This window comes from Acyrthosiphon pisum, chromosome A1 (assembly GCF_005508785.2).
Source record: "Acyrthosiphon pisum isolate AL4f chromosome A1, pea_aphid_22Mar2018_4r6ur, whole genome shotgun sequence".
NCBI classification, from domain to species: Eukaryota; Metazoa; Arthropoda; class Insecta; order Hemiptera; family Aphididae; genus Acyrthosiphon; species Acyrthosiphon pisum.
In genome coordinates, this window is record NC_042494.1 from 45,916,369 (window position 1) to 45,930,022 (window position 13,654).

The following is a 13,654-nucleotide window of genomic DNA, read 5'->3' on the forward strand; positions in this document are numbered from 1 at the left end:
GAAAGATGCTGCGGCGGTGGAGATCGTTATAACATAATATATATATATATATACTGCACAGCAACCGCGAACCGTCCGCGTCCGTTTGGTGACACTGCTCCTAACCCCCGCCTACACCCGTTACCCGGTAATGTGTACTCGTATGTTTACGTATCGCGCGTTCGACGAGGTATATACCATGATATACGTATACCATGGTCGAGCGTTTTGATGTTGCCGAAAGCTTGGGGACCGCAACTGCAGCCGCGTGCGTGTAGGTACCCCGCGGGCCACGACTGTTAAACGACTAAAAATCTTCCCACGCCCGGTGGTTTTCTTCTTGCGTCACATTTCTTTCAATGTCCGCACACTGCAGGCCTGACCACGGAATCTGGTAGTGCGTATTACGATAATAATTATTATTATTCGCCAAATCTGTCAAAGACCTGCATCGTTATAATCTATCATTAAGTTCACTTATTTAGATAGGTATCTGCTTTTTTTTATTTGATCGAAAACTTTTATGTACACATGTATTGTTATAATATGTTTGTTCACGTATATATAATATAGGCATTATATAGGTTCTTGGAAACTATATTATATGCACACGCTACGACAATCTGAAGTAACGCAAAATGAACGACTCGATTAATCAATAGCTGCCGTATAGGATATGTATAGTCGAGCGAGCAGTAAAATATGACAGGTATGAAATAAACAAAAGCCATAATAATGATGAACATTGACGTTAATAGTTTATGAACGTTACGCATACATAAAAAGTAATGTACGCACTCGATTATTAAATACAACATTATATACCTATTAATTATATTTTCATAAGAGTCGCGGTATAATTATTGGGTGGTTAGATTTTGTTTTTGCGAAACACGTTTGGTTTAATATCCGGTAGCCGTATAATATTAATCATCATAATATTATCCGAAAATGAATAATAATATTAGAGATTAATTAAAATTCTTAATTCAAAGATTAAAACGAGCCCAGTGTATAGAAATTATATTTTACGATTCTGATTCCGACGGTTAGTATATAACCGATCAGACAAAATATGTATATGAATAAATTACTCCGAAAACTTAAAAATGCTAATGTAATTACCAATGGTTCCGATTCATAACTCGTGCAGTAATTATTATACTCGTTTATCAATTAATAAAAATACCTGCAGGACATAATATAGGTACCACAAAAAGCTATTTTGTTTTTTTTTTCATTTGAAATTAAAATAGGTAGTCCGACAAATTTTTATTCTGACTTTGATTTATTGTGTTCACGACAAAACCTGTCCGCAGCAGTAACACAAAAACAATTCTGTAAATCCGTTGTTAGAACAACGTTTTAAAACTGTTTAACTCGGTTTTTTTTTTGCAAGGGCAATAAAAACGTTAAATTGATAGAAACATTAAACCTTTGCTTTGATATAAAATTGTTTTGGAGTGTTTCCACGCAATATGGTGTATAATACAGCTTATTAAATTCTTTAGATTAATAGCACTTAATAATATTATAGTATCCGTTCATTGTGTATAATGGTAAGACAGCTATTTGAGCATAGTACGGACGAACATCAATCAACTGAATACGCCTTGTTCTTAAAACATTATTGAATCATCAAACGTTAATAACACTCGTATTCATCCGAGACGGCCATCGTACAGATGAATGAGATTTTTGTCGATTAATAACAATTTGAACCGTTATAAATACGACCTTTGTTTACGTTCCTCATACCGGTCAACTGTCTGTTCGATTATTAACACGACTCTATCGAGTCTTCAAATATTATTTCAATAAATACCTATTTATTTTTAGTCCTGCAGACGGCTGATGCAGTGGTAACAGAATTTAACACATTATATAATTATTATGTAGCAAGGAAACTTTGAACTTATGACATATACAGAATGATTCACCAACCATGCAAACCCCTTTTATCTCCAATAACGCAGTTAATAAAAAAATGATTTTTGGAATTTTTAATTATTCTTAAGGATCATATTTTCAAATTCTTCAAGAGTTTTTGTAGTATTTAAGCAGCGTCTTGCGAAGATAAAAATTTAGTTTTTCAAATAGAAACCCTCCTTCTTTACAGTAGATTATTTAATGAAAATGTTTTCTAAAAATTCACATGAGTAGTCTTTGAGTCTTTAACTTGGAGTACTAAATATAATAGGAACATAATAATGGTGGCTATAATGATTTGAAGATTTTGGTGATTAATATTTATCTATCAACATTGATAATTCGTAAAAAAAAAGCCCCAAGTATAATTATTAATACTAGATCTAATATTACATATATTTTATGTTTTTGTAAAACTATTTTTGAGGACTAACTATTACCCATCTCACAAACATTTTAATAACTGAGAAACTATTCCGTAGAACTTTAATTAGGTATGTACCGGGTATATCTACATCAAAATATTTTAAAAAATTATCAACTAAATAATTTACAGTAAAAAGGGGAGAAATTATTTGAAAAACAGAAGTTGGTTTGACCATATGACAGTCCTTTAGTTGTACAAAAAAGTTCAAGCATTCGAAAAAAAAATGGTCTTTGAGTATATTTAAAAATTCCAAAACTCAGAATTTAATTAAATTCATTATTAAAGGATAAAATGGGGTGAACATGCTTGGTAATTCATTCTGTATTGTAGAGATAAACTGCGTGTTTTAGAACTAAAAATCTTGAAAGAGATAGTCATCAAAAATAATTTCGTGTAATCTGATTATTAAATTTGTCATTTTGTTTTTTTCCGTAAAAATGTAAAATTATAATACTCGATACATTTTCCGGAATCTATGAGAAATTCTTTACTGGCGACCTACCACGGAATTTCGTTACGTACAGTGTCACGTACATATATGAAATATTTGAAATATTAATTTACTTCGCCCTCCATGTAGGTAAATGATTTTCTAACAAGGAATGAAATTATAAAATACACCGTTACCAATAACTACGCATCTGGAGTATACTACTAACTAAAACGCTTTTCCTATTAATTCACTATACCTAAATGTACTTAAACGGGGTTTTTTTTTTCAATGGAAAATATTTTACACGCAAAGTGGGCAACAAAAAGCCAGACTTCGTATTATACTCGTACTTTACGCATGGCGGAGTGGCGTCGTCTCTTTGTTATGTTTCATCTTTATGGGATGATCGTTTAAACCATCGGTTTTATAAATAGAATTATTACGTTTTTCTCGGATAAAAAATGACTCGTATCTATATATTATTATAGGAAGACGTGCTTGCATATAATATATATAGGTCACGTCTTTCATATACACTATGTATAATGAATTGTTGATTCGGAACCAGATGGAAAAAAACCTAAACTTTACTAACCCATGCCGTATAATAATAAATATATATAATAATGAGACATTTAGATACATAAAACATATTATGATTTTATTTTGTCTACATGTCCCCGAACTGCAGACCACAACCTACATTTCTTCATTCTACTGCAGTACGTGATACACAGTATATAATAATTATAGAGTCGTGGACATTTTCGTTACGAAATCTGCAGTGGAAATAACATTAAGTTCCTATATAGAATCCCCTCCGAGTTTCTATAGATTTTTAGCGCATAAATATCCGTAGTAGATACATTATAATAATATAGTCGTCTCTTTCGCGATCGCACTGCGCAGCAACGTATTGCCGCTGTCCGACTATAACATATAAACTATATACATAATATACAATACAACGACGACTACTACACACACACACACTGTCGGATAACACTATACATATTATACGCAGGCTGCACCTGGTCACCTGGTGTAGACCGCGGTAACGTTATCCGGCTACCGTAATGGTATCCCGCTGGCGCTATACAGCACCGATGATATACATATTACAATATATATCATATATGTACGGGCACACCGCACGAATATCTCCGGCACCCAACCGAGACGCGGACCTCCTAATATCCCATTCACGGGCGCACTCTAATTATATTGTCGTTACTGTTTATTGCCGCTTTCTGACCCCCTCACTAACCCACCCACCCCCACCACGACCCCCCCGTTCCACGCCCAATCGTGTGCGTCTTTCCGTGTCTCGTCAGACACACGCTCAATACAAAAAAAAAAAAAAATCAGTACAATAATAAATAATAAGGTATATAATATAATAATGTTCAATTCGCACACCCCCAGAGGGTTTCGTGGCTGGGAGACATACCGCCGTCTGCGGGAGGAGGTTTGCCCGAAAAATCGGTCACACAAAGGCCCGTGCGGCGGTTGTCGTCGTCGTTGTCGTTGTTCTTCCTTATTTTTTTTGTACTTGAACGTGTGTAATCCTCGAGTGCGCCGCGGTGTACATTTGGTAATCTCTCGTCTTTTCACCGCGGGGTTACCGATATCAATAGGGACGGCTGCTGTAGTGGTTTATGCACGCCGCCCATTGGAATACAATATAATAATAATAATAATAATAATAATAATATATAAGTAGTATCATACAATAATATTTATCATAATAATATATACTATATAGTATACTGACCGGCACGACTATCGAGAGCGTCCAGGGAGGATGACGGCGACGATAGTCTATTATTGTGAAAGACTCGCCAAAACCAACACAAAACAACGCGTGACCTATGATATACGCCTAATAAAAGGGCCATGCCGCCGCAAATAAGAAACGATCGATGATATTATGATGTAATGATGTATATTATTACAATAATGTATTATAGCATAACATCATTCGTACAATGTCATTTTGTTAGCATTTTACAGCGAGCATCAGACATCGTCTTTGCAGGCACCTATATATACTGGCTATACCTACTTGTATTGTTTATCAACGCGCGATTAAAATCGAATTTTAAATTTGATTCCGCGGATGTTACAGATTCCTATCGTCGACAGTAGGTTTATCGAATGCTCGCTATTTTTTCCTCTTTTTTTGAGGCTAATCGAACATTTTTAAAAACCAGTTTCCGTAACGTGTTTTTTATGATAATGAAAGATTCATTGAGAAAAATAAAAAAAAAATGTTTAAAAAAATACGCTTCGGTGAACAAATGTAACATACTGTTGTATAACAGTGGACCTACTGTGTAGGAAAAAAAATTGTGTCTTTCATCGAAACAACAATACCAAAAAATCGAAATCGAATGTGCGCAATAATATATCTGTATATACAGTGTTGAGCACTGCTATATACCTACCTATAATATATACATAGCACCTATATATTATCATACACGCAATTCGCTGTGGTCTAGGCGCACAGTTGTATATAGATACAAAGGTATATAATGCAATAATATTATGTATCCTTTTAGCCCTATATAGTACATACTATACTACAACAACCTTCCTTTGAAACGTTTTGCCGATTACTTTATACTTACTGCCCACATTTCATAAAAGAAGATTGTTTTATACATAATAGGCTTGCGAAAACACCTGGACGTGCGCGTATACTTCATCCGATATCTTTATGTATGTATGTACCTTGGGTATATTAGATCGTTTTCCACCCTCTCGGAGGTACCCCCATCACGTTGTTTTTAGTGTTTTTTTTTTTTTTTGGGCCAGATGTTCCCGGGTATATATTATATATTAAACCACCCGTAAGAATAATAAAGAAAATCCAATTCGTTTTACACGGAATTGTTGGGGGGTGGGGGGGTTGGTGTATGAATTAATAATCATACTATAAAAGTAAAAATAATATAATACGGCGTTGACTTTCACGGTTTTCGTTATATTTTGCTGCAGTCGACGACACTGGCGTCGGGTTATCTCCGATATATTATTCGTATTATAATATTGTTATACGCTGGGCGAGAGGATATAATAATAATTTCGTCGTCGGTGCAATGGTGTGTGTTGTAAATATCAGCGATTACAACATCATAATATACCTAGGTATATAGTCTTCATCTCGCGGCCCCTACAGCGGATTTGTTGCGGGGGATGAGATGAGGGGCACCGTCAGTTGGTCTTGAACCATTATTAGACGATAATTTTATTATTCGCATGCGCACTATAATTATTGTAATATATTGTATTATTACTCTGTCGAGACGTCGTCGGTCGTGTTGAGTGAAATATCACGTCACGCAGCGGACGCCTGAGAAATCTTTATGATGGTACATTTATGTATAGTATATAATATATCATACATACGACTTATACGAGTGATGGTGTTGGGTCTCAAATTTAACAACCAGCTGACATGATAAAAAAAAAACCACCAGTACGATGACTTTTCAACGTAATAATAACAGTGCGAATAAAAAACCGCGTTCCACAATATAATCACTGTAACGATATTATAATATACCTATATATAAGCAGCGACGGGTGCGAGGACCATTCGGATGGGTTCTAAAAACCAGGAATTCTTTAGATTTGCGGCCGATCTCGTTAAAAATGTATTTATTACGACTGCGGCGCGTATGGGCCCTGCGAATAGACCACTTTATTCAGCTGTTCAGCGAGAGAATAATAATGAAAATAATTCTATCCGTTCAATTATAATTAGATACCGGGGCATCTGACTCAATCGATATCTGATTTTATTGGATTTCTTAAAAAAATGTATATTTTGTCAAAATACATCACTAGCTATATTATTTACAACGGTAATATTTGTTAGTTGTCATTACTAAAAAATAACAATGTAAGAAAATACAAATTTAAACATACTAAATTAAAAGATTTGTTTATTAAATTTTTTGTCCAGATTATACATTTTTAAATTCAATAAAAGAAATATATTGTGCTTAGGTGTATCATTATAGTCTAGTAATTGAAGATATATATATATATATATATTGTATCATAGTTAGTACACTAAACACAAATTGGGGCCCCTATTTCGTGGAGAGCCCCGGGGCACCCCCCCCCCCCCCACCATAGACCTGGCCTGAATAGGTACGATACTATGACAAGATAACGCTATTATATGGAAAACTATCACGCGCGATCATATTTTAGTAAATCATTTCGGTTCAATTAATGTTTATTATGCATTTCACGTTTAGGAATAAAAACTTGATTTATTGGCGAAGGTTTACGAGCTGTATCTCGCTTAAATTAACAATGCAAATACATTATACATATTAAGAACGACAACAACAAAATTGTATACATGAATATACATATATATACACACAAACACTGCAGGATACACACATATATATATATTTGTAGTTATTACGAACCTAATTTACCTAACAGAGCTTAGATATCTATGGTCGTCCAACCCACGAGTTTTCGTAATACGTTAATGGCGCTGACATCGGATGTTTACGATGACGTGATTCCTATATGATATACAGTCATATAGAAATGCAGTGGAATCTTTACACGTTATTCTGTGTTTCTGTGATATGTATAGAGCTTAAAAAATAATAGTTAGGTACCTACTTACCGGAATATCTGCAGCAGTAGTGTACGATGATTTATCACCATTAATTAAAATTATATTTATTTTGTGCCGTAGGTACCAACCGTTTTGTTTGGATCGTGACGGCCACAGACGAATATTACAATTTAATTACGATAATCCATATAGTCATCGCCTATCACAAGATATAATATTATTGTACGTTTGTGTCAAATATTGTTTAATATATTATACATGTATAGTCATGTAGAGTAGAAACTTGCTATTTCACCGTTCACGTCATAATTTTCACTAAGTGTTCGCACTATTTTAACTGTACCAACGTCTACGGAGAACTATTTGAATCTATTTGTACGTAGGAGTTGTTTAAATTTATTAGTCCCATACTCCCATCGTAGTATCGTACGCGGGTCTCGTTTACAAATTTCGAATGCGTATTATTGTGGGATTCGGTGAGAAGCGTAAATTACGTAGGTACCTATATATCATAGTAATAATATGTTAACGAATCACCTCCATCGGTCCAATATGCAATGATCATATAATATGTCTCTGCACAGGTTTCATCGATTATCAAAAGATAAAAACTAGCAATTATAGCATCCATTTATCTATAAATAATTATAATTGGCATTTTTTCATTGTTCAATAAATAATGTATAATATTCAACAACAATTTTAAATTTAGAAGGTATTTAACTCGCAATTCTTTTTTACAGGCAAAGCCGTTCAGCTATGTAATTTATAAAAATTCTTTATGGGCAAAACAACGACGTTTGCCGGGTCAGCTAGCCGGCCACATGAGAAGACAACAATATATTATTAAATAGGTAATAACTAATAACGTTAAATTTAAAAAAACCATATGCCATACAAATTATAGTTTTGTAATCCTTGTACAACATCTAACGCACGCTTTGTATAATATATTATAATATTAGATTAATATGCTTGAGCTTTTCTGGGAATTTCATACTTCGATCACTACAACTCCGCCATAATATTATATTAGTATTATTATTGTACACGCTGTCGGCGATGTATATATTATTAGATTTTTACAGTGCCCGTTAATGCGGTGCGTTGTAGGTACGATGTGTTCAATATAAACCGTTAAAAAAACCGATTGCAGGTATATACACATCGCGTTATACGAATAACGACCGCGACTTCGATCGATTTCACGTAGGTAATGTCCGGTAAAATAATAGCAGTGTAGGTATAAAGTCTTTTGACAAAACATTTATAACCCGCGGACGGACAGACGTGGACATTACAGACGCAAAGACATAGGCCGGTATACAATATTATTACAGTTACTGCCGGTTAAATATTATTATTACCATCGAACACAATAATAATATAATATGCATATAATATGACGTTCATTGACGGTCTACGGGCGCAATATGGTTTTTAAGTACCTGCATCGTACAGGCCGCAGGTAAGTCAAACGCATTACTCCCGAGTCCTGCAGCATCATCGTTAATACACGTATCGTAAGTATGTAGTGTAGCGTTATATGGACATGTATATAACTATATAAGTAATATTATATAAGACCCATATAGTATATACCCCGAGACCCGTCGTATAATAATCATAATAATACCTAGTAATAATAATAATAATAATAATAATTATTATTATATATTTTAATATATATATGACAATAAACATGACATGACTACGGCGCGCGCGTTGGTGTGAGCCGCAAGAGATCGAAACAATTCGACCGGAAAATCGATCGTCAGCATTAAAATAAACTGTGCCAATATAATATGATCGGTATTATTATTACCGTCGGTGGTGGATGTAGGTATAACGTACCTATACATGATGGGTGGTAGGTACATATACTATTATTCATAGGTACCTTCATCTGAACGGCGTTTGGTGAATGTTTATTACGTATTGTTCAAAAATGTATATATTATTATTATTACTGTAACACATATATTTGTATAATATATATACACAGTACACCATATGTTATTTGCTTTTGCATATATATATTATAGTTTATATACATTCAAATGACTTCGAGAGTTTCGCGCGCGCACACCATTGCCGCGGGACCTATATATAAATACACATCACGTATGTATACGTATTATAATATATTATGATTTGCGAAACGGTTTTTTAGCGTATTTGATTTATAATCGATTTTTCGACAATGAAACGCCGATAAATACATTATTACGGGCGTTTGACTTTTTCTTTTCTCTCTCAATTTCTTTAAATGGCGTATTTATTTACGACCGGCCGAGTATTTCGAAGGTATTTCCAACTGGTTGTTGTAATATTGTTATAACGTTGGTGTGGTGTGCGCGTACAATGCCTCAAGGGCCAGTCTACTGGTGCAGAGGTGCACACCGCGCGCGTGCAGTGCAGCATTCTCCGGCGGACTGACATCCGCAGCGGTCCACGCAACTTTTCGACATAGTCATTTTTCCGATGACCAAAAGGTTCGGATACGATTCGCGATTTTCAACCATCAGGTGTTATGAGTATGCGACGTGTGAACTTACACTGATACCGCGTTTAGGCCGTTTTCGTTTTATTTTTTAGGCTTCGCCGATTAAGGCTATTATTCTTGTGTAGTGTGTACATGTAATTAGTAAAATTGCTTACATTTATGTACAATTATAATATAGTTTATTAACCAAATATTGTTAATGGCACACTTATATAATAGTATAAAATATACCTATTTAGTATATTTTTTATATACATTATACATAATAAAATGTATAAGTAGCTTGTTCTACTGGCAATAATAGATGTTCCATGTAATAATATGCCTGTATTTTAGTCTGTGTAAAAAACGATCGATTTTTATTGGATTTAGCGGTGAATCGATATAGTTCGACCGTATTTTATTACATCGTTGAGAATAAAAAATGAAATACGTCCCACGATAAGCGCGCGAGTGTCCATTATAGATTTTTGTTCGTCGGATTCCCTCTCGCATTGGTGTAGACTGAATAACGGAAAGCCCTCCGGGGTGATTCGTCGTGGTCTGGGGTTTGTAGGACGGTTATCGCATTAATCACACGGTAAAAGGGGATGTATTGGTTCGGTTTATAAATTGGATTTAAGAAGAACAAAAATCCGGAAAATGCGATTACCTATAAGCTCTGTTTGAATTACATTGTATACAGTGGCGTTTTTTTTAGTTCGGACCGTTTATTCAACAACGATTATGACTCTGCTGTTTGTACTAACAATATGAGGAGTAAAATTGATTAAAAGAATATAGTACGTTTATAAAATATATAGGATTAGTGTCATCGTGTCGACTGTAGAACAATAACTTATACTATATGTATTATGTAAATATAAAAAAAATATGCTAATTTTGTTCGTTTCGACTACAGTCTTTAGTGATGTCAGTATAATTATTTCAAATACTTTGTATGTTTAAAAATAGATACATTTTTTATACAGTTAAATTTATAAATGTGTGGATACATGGAATGTAAAGTAAATCGTTTATAATTATTAAATGGGGAATAGGGATATATAATATAATGAATATGATAAAGGTTTAAGTTCAGTGTATGCCTGGAAAATATGCTTATTATAGCTTTATTGAGCAAACTATTTACAATATAATAGTGCAGCGTACATTATAATTTTTTTTAAATATTTAAATATTATCTTACAAATGTATATTATATTATAATATATAATATGTAGTATATCTACTAGTTAGATTTATAATTAAGTGGTTCGATGTGTTAATTTTTATCGACATGTAGTTAATCTTTTTTATTACTATTAAATTTGCCACAACTACCTGTATCTACATATATTATGAAAGCGCGAATTCGAACCCACACTTTCAAGTTTCATTACTATATAAAAATATTATAGCTCACCTGAAGTTGACGGCCAACAAAATGTTCCAAAACAACGCCTTGATGATGATACCCGTCCGGACTGTGCGCATAATGGGCCGGTGGAGCCCTACGAAACCGGCGGCATGCCCCCGGGGGCGTCCGTATACCTCCAGCCGCGGTCGGCTGTCCGCGTTGCGTTGTCGTCACTAACGCGTCACGCCCGCTGAGGGCCGACGAAATTCGCGCGCCACCGCGACGCAGTTACCGACCGACGACGGACATCGATCGGATCAAAATATTATCTGCAAGACAACACGTAGAAGTATTATATTGACGGAGATCACGACGCGTGCATATTATTAGGGTACGCAGTCGCAGCAGGTCCGTCGATATTATACGGATGTTAATAATGTATTTTATACGCGTCGTAACTACGGTACGGTCGTAAAGCACGGCGGTCTGGGACTATTTTTAGACCGGCCTGTAAGCACAACGCACTGCTGTCGCAACTTATCAAATTCCGTCGCGTACGACTGATATCGCATTACTATCAATATTAGTATTATTATTATCGCACGCTTATGATATACGATCGCGAGACATGTACGCGCGTATACGGAGGTGAGCTCGCGCACGCGAACTGTTCGACGTCGGAGACTTTAATGCCCCGTCGTCGTCGCCGTCGTCGTCGTCGTCGTCGTCGTCGTTGGCAGCGGCGGCGGCGGCGGCGTCAGCCAGAGGGAAACACGAACAGCCGGGAGAGCGGGTGAATTATTTATATATGAGTGTGTATATATATATATATATATATATATATATATCTCCACTACTGAGAGAGAGAGAGAAAACGGCCTCTGCCGCCGACGACACGACACGCCTCCCGAACCTCGTAATTGGTTATACACCGAGTGTATATGATGCGATCCTCGGGCTGACGTGCACGCCTAATAACCGCAGCCTATTATGTCACGGGCCCCGAGACCCCCGCGGGTCATCGCCGCGAACGGTCGCGTTTTTGCTGCTGCTGCTGCTGCTGCAGTCGTTCGTCGTCCGATCAGAGTGTTTTTTCTCGACGGACGTGCACGACTCGCTGAACCTACCTACAACGTATATAGATAATATATATATATATATATATATAAGCACATAAAAATTAAATAATAAATAATATTTAATTTAGTCGTATCGCCCGGCCGCGAATGTATATAATTTGTATATAATATGATAATTTTATATGGATTTTCATTACGTTTTTCTCGTCAGCACGCTATAATCCTATATATATTTATTTTGCACCTTGAGTGACGCCCCTTTTCGGTCTTTTGTCCGCCAAAAACACATAATATGATATACGACACAATATATTATTATTATATTATATAGGTATGTATATAATATAGTCTATCCGTGTGATGGTGGTGTGATGATGGAGGTGGCGGCGGGGGTCGTCGTCCCTCGGTGATCTATACACTGCGTATTATAAACCGACACGATGTGTGAGGTATATAAGAATTATCCGTCGGGCGAAAGGTCTCAATTAAATCCGTCTCGGTCCGCCGTGGAATCGCAGAAAAATAGTCGGTTAATTATATCCCGCAAGCGGCACGTCTTCATCTAACGTCGTCATCATCTCTTTGATCCCGGCGGCGTATGTACCTATACATTTATATATTATACACATACATATTATGTTTAGTCGGACCGCGATTTCGCCGTATAAGCAGCGATTATACGCTTTACCGTTATATATATATATATATATCTATCTAATATTGTGCGTGTAGGCTTTTTCGCGTGCGATTATTTTTCTCTCCATACATGCGTATAATAGGTATATAATAACTATATAATAATAACCTATATTATATATACGTAATATAATAATGTAATATACCTAAACCTACCTACCGCGCGACAGAATTTTTTTTTCTACTTCAACGATTATAGTAGCGATGCAACCATATAAATATCGCTATAATTGTTTTTATAAAATGCGACCGACTCCGACGCAGCTGTAGGTACCTATATATAGTATAATGACGTGTTTCAAGACAACGTGAATTTTTTTCCAAGTTATTTCGTACATGGGTACATGACATGATTAGGTATGCCATTTAACTAAACTTTTTATTAAATATCACATAAATACACCAATTTTTTTTCTACATAAATATAATTTTGAGCTAGGTTTTGAGTAACGCTGTGCTTATTACCATAGAAACGAATAAAATGTAAAAATTACCTGATTCCAACTAGATATATTATATACAGTTAATGATTACTTATTTATACATAATATTATTTATGATTCATCAATTTTCTTCTAAGTGGGAAATATCGAACAGCATGCATTGCGTGCTACGTTCTTCTAAATTGTTTTTTTTATATATATACGTAGA

At 35.2% G+C, this 13,654-nt stretch overlaps 1 protein-coding gene across 1 annotated transcript in view; it reads right to left on the bottom strand.

Annotated features, from left to right (window-relative positions):
• The window catches only part of LOC100168810 (protein Wnt-2), a 74,059-nt gene extending 62,130 nt beyond the window's left edge, over nt 1-11,929 (bottom strand). The window contains exon 1 of the mRNA XM_001948506.4: nt 11,295-11,929. Coding sequence (XP_001948541.2) covers nt 11,295-11,365 — 71 coding nt within the window. The 5' untranslated portion in view covers nt 11,366-11,929. The remainder of the gene's footprint in view (nt 1-11,294) is intronic.
• Between the last annotated feature and the right edge of the window lie 1,725 nt (nt 11,930-13,654).